This window comes from Microtus ochrogaster, chromosome 5 (assembly GCF_000317375.1).
Source record: "Microtus ochrogaster isolate Prairie Vole_2 chromosome 5, MicOch1.0, whole genome shotgun sequence".
Lineage (NCBI taxonomy): Eukaryota > Metazoa > Chordata > Mammalia > Rodentia > Cricetidae > Microtus > Microtus ochrogaster.
Genome location: NC_022012.1, coordinates 79,226,669 through 79,230,615, shown reverse-complemented (window position 1 = coordinate 79,230,615; position 3,947 = coordinate 79,226,669). Strand labels below are relative to the sequence as shown.

The 3,947-nt window shown below is 45.5% G+C and overlaps 1 protein-coding gene across 1 annotated transcript in view; it reads right to left on the bottom strand.

Moving 5' to 3' along the window:
• LOC101989350 (IQ domain-containing protein F1) overlaps nt 1-2,151 on the bottom strand; it is a 3,904-nt gene extending 1,753 nt beyond the window's left edge. The window contains exons 1-2 of the mRNA XM_026779343.1: nt 1,100-2,151; nt 683-784 (exon numbers count right to left, since the gene is read on the bottom strand). Coding sequence (XP_026635144.1) covers nt 683-784; nt 1,100-1,102 — 105 coding nt within the window. The 5' untranslated portion in view covers nt 1,103-2,151. The remainder of the gene's footprint in view (nt 1-682; nt 785-1,099) is intronic.
• Nucleotides 2,152-3,947: the final 1,796 nt, after the last annotated feature.

The following is a 3,947-nucleotide window of genomic DNA, read 5'->3' as shown; positions in this document are numbered from 1 at the left end:
CACAGAGATCCGCCTGCCTCTGCCTCCCGAGTGCTGGGATTAAAGGCGTGCGCCACCACCGCCCGGCGTTTTGTTTGTTTTTGAGACAAGGTTTCTCTGTTTAACAGCCTTGGACCAGGCTGGTCTTGAACGCAGAGACCAACCTTCCTCCATCTCAAAAGTGCTGGGATTAAAGACATGCACCACCACGCCCAACCAATACACACTCAAGTCTAAACCAACTTCCCTACATCTTGGCTATTCCATTCCACAAGCACATCCCAGACTCAGCCCCAGGCCTTTGGTCTGGGAGGTCATAGTTTGCCCAATTCCACACTAACATATGCTTCCCATTTTTTTTCCTTCCTTCCTTCCTTCCTTCCTTCCTTCCTTCCTTCCTTCCTTCCTTCCTTCCTTTCTTGTTTTGTATGTCTGTGTGCGGGTGTCAGATCCCCTGGAACTGGAGTTACAGACAATTGTGAGCTGCCAAGTGAGTGCTGGGAATTGAACCTAGGTCCTTTGGAAGAGTAGCTAGTGCTCTTAATCGCTGAGCCTTCTCTTCAGCCCCCTGCTTTCCATTTCTGAACCAGAGTTTTAGGCTGAAAATGAAACGGAAACATGGGGAAATCATTTATTCCTATGCTTAGCTTGGTACCACACCAAGAACAAGGGCCAGAGACACCCAAGCCAAATCTCCTCCTACCTTTGCCTTCTTTGTGTCTGAGGATAGATCATCTGGATGTTTCTCCTGAGGAACATGGCCAGTAGGTTCTTTAAGGTCTTCAGGCTCTGACTGTTTTTCATCCTGTACCAGCAATTGGGAAAATCAAGAGTGGGGTTACCATCTCTCTCTCACTGTTCTGCACCCCACACATCCTCAGCTTCTAGAGCATCCCAGACTCTCTTCCCCCTAGGTTTTCTAAGTCAGGGTTTCTCTGTGTACTCCTGGCTGTCCTGAAACATAGTCTGTACACCAGGCTGGCTTCTGTCTCCTAAGTGCTGGGATTAAAGGTATACGCCACCACTGCCCAGTTGCTTCCTAGACTCTTGAGTTATCAGAGGGGTCCCTCATCGTGAGATTTATAGACATAACAAGCCTGATGTGTCTGCCCTTTCTTACCATTGTTCATACATGGACTGGGTGTAGATGGTTCAAATCCCCTCAGGTTTGTGCTGCTCCAGGATTGGCATGAGCTGAGAGCAGAGGGTGACTCATGATGTCACAAGGGCAGCTGTGACTCAGGTAGCAGTGGAGTCCTGTCTAAGGAAAAGACAGAGTGCTGTCCTTTTTTTTTCTGCCATAAATTCCACATCAAATCAAATCAAAGCCAAATCACCAGAATCACTGGCCCATTGACAAAAAAGGTGGATAGTGAAACAATGGTAACAACACTTACCTGTATTTTTGAATATTCACCAATGGAGGAGGGTTTAATGATTTATAGTCTGCTCATAACTTCGGACAAGATCAGGCATATTCAGGGAGGCACAGAGGCAAACTGCTTATGCCTTCAAATACTATATAAATATTAAAATGTAGTGAGTTAAGTCAGACATGGTGGTTCATGCCTGTAATTCCAGCACTTAGGAAGCTGAAGCAGGAGGATTGCTTTGGGATCAAGGCCAGCCTGAGCTAGTCTCAAAAAATAGAAATGATGAGTTGATCTTTACTACTGAGAGGCATTTGTTAGGAAAGGAAGTTGGATCACTGTGACTGCACTTGCGCAGAATAAGAGCGTAATGATGGACATACCCTACCCACTTGGTGCCCAGGAGACCCCATGAACCAGCCTGGACTCCATCTCAGGTCTGGGTTCAGTCTTCTTCTTCTGCCCTTGAAAATGCCAGACAGGCGAAAGGCAGTTGCTACCTGAGGGCGCCCTTTCTGCTGATCTTACCTCCCAAAGACCCACCTTGACAGCATGAGGCCAGGAGTCCACCAGAGGCCTGGTCCCAGGAGTCACTGGGCAGTGCTTTCAGAATGTATATGGTTAGGATAGAATAGGGGGAGTATGCTGAAAAGGAGGGGGTCATGTCAGGCTAGAAGTGTGCGTGAGATGCAGGAGGCAGGTTGTAGGAGCAGAGTGACAGAAAGATCCATTAGCCTCAATTTGGAAAGGATAATGTACAGGTGTTTGTGACCATTGTTTTTTGTTTGTTTGTTTGTTTGTTTTTGTTTTTTTTTGTTTTTGGTTTTTCGAGACAGGGTTTCTCTGTGGTTTTGGAGCCTATCCTGGAACTAGCTCTTGTAGACCAGGCTGGCCTTGAACTCACAGAGATCCGCCTGCCTCTGCCTCCCGAGTGCTGGGATTAAAGGCGTGCACCACCACCGCCCGACTGATTTCCTGAAAATTTAATTGAGATTCAAGACCACACTCTTTATATGGTGAGCTCATTATACAAATATAGAAACTACTACTAAGTGCAGGGTATTTAAGAAAATATTTCAAATTTAAAACATAGCTCTTTCTGGGTTGACTTTTTGGATTATTTTCCTTTGTTCAGTCACATGTAGATTTTGTTAATACAAAATACATGAGAAATATAGATATTTGAATTTAATATAGTAATTTAAATTAATATAGTAATTTAATTAGGTCCAAAGGCACACTCTGTAAGTACCCTGGAGCTGACAGCTGAAGGTGAACATGGACGGTGTGGTATTTCCCTATAGAAGGGAGCCTGGGTGTTTCTACTTTAGGGGTAACCACAAGCTCAATTTCTGCTTGAGATCACATTAATAGCAAGGTGACCCTTTGGCACATAGTAACTGGGGGTGGGGGTCTGTCATCTGTTCTCCTAATCTCAAAGTCCTGGAAATCCCAAGAGAATTTTGTTGCATGGGTCTCTACTCACCCCCAACAGAGGACTCTGGCTCACCTGGTGGCCCTTTATTCTGAGGTGATTATTTTCACCCACGAACTCTAGTAAGCAAAATGAGCTTGGAGGGTAGATCCTGACAGACACATGGGAGAAAGCCCAGTGTCTAAGAAACTGGAGAGATGGAAGGAAAGGAAAGATTTCACCTTTCCAGGTAATTCTCGTCAAAGGAATAATTATTCCTCCCATCTGTTTAGCATGACTTAAGGTGAATCCACTTCCCTGAAGGGTGGTCACTTAGCCTGGTGATTGACAGTCCAGCGGGAGTCCTGGGTCTCCATCCAAGCCATGGGTAGAGTCCATTCTCTTGACCAGAAGGAAATGGTTTACCCTTATTGGATCTGTAATGCAATGAGGAAAATGAGGGTCAAGTGGGTCCCAAGCTAGTAAGAAAGTAACTCAGATGCCAAAATATTAACCCAGAGAGTGACCTAAAAATCCTATGTTCAGAAATATCATATGAGCCGCTAAGCTGGAACACTCCTTCCCGGTGGAAGGGGCTGACAGAGAGCCCAGGGTCTCTTAGAACTGCAATAGTCTCACTCAGCTTCCTCCTGGGCCTCTGCCTGCCTTTTTCTCCTACATCTGGTGATTTTACTGACACAATTGCTCTGAGGTAAATTTGAGCACATTAGCGAGTTCCCTTATTGATCTGTAGGATCGGCTTCCTGAGGTTGTATCACCCACTCTTCTTACCAGAATGGACTGGCCCAACCCCCTCTGGAGTAGGAGGGCCTTCTGTCTATATGTTACTTTCATTGGTCAAATAAAGAAACTGCCTTGGCCTTTTGATAGGACAGCAGCTTAGTTAGGCAGAGTAGACAGAACAAAATGCTGGGAGAAAGAAAGCAGAGTCAGGCAGACACCATAATTCTCTGAGCCGAGATGGATGTAGGTTAGGATCTTTCGCGGTAAGCCAGCACCTTGTGGTGCTACACAGATTATTAGAAATGGGTTAATCAAGATGTGAGAATTAGCCAATAAGAGGCTAGAACTAATGGGCCAGGCAGTGTTTAAATGAATACAGTTTTCGTGTAATTATTTCGGGTGTAAAACTAGCCAGGAACGTAGCCCGCTGTTCCTTTTAA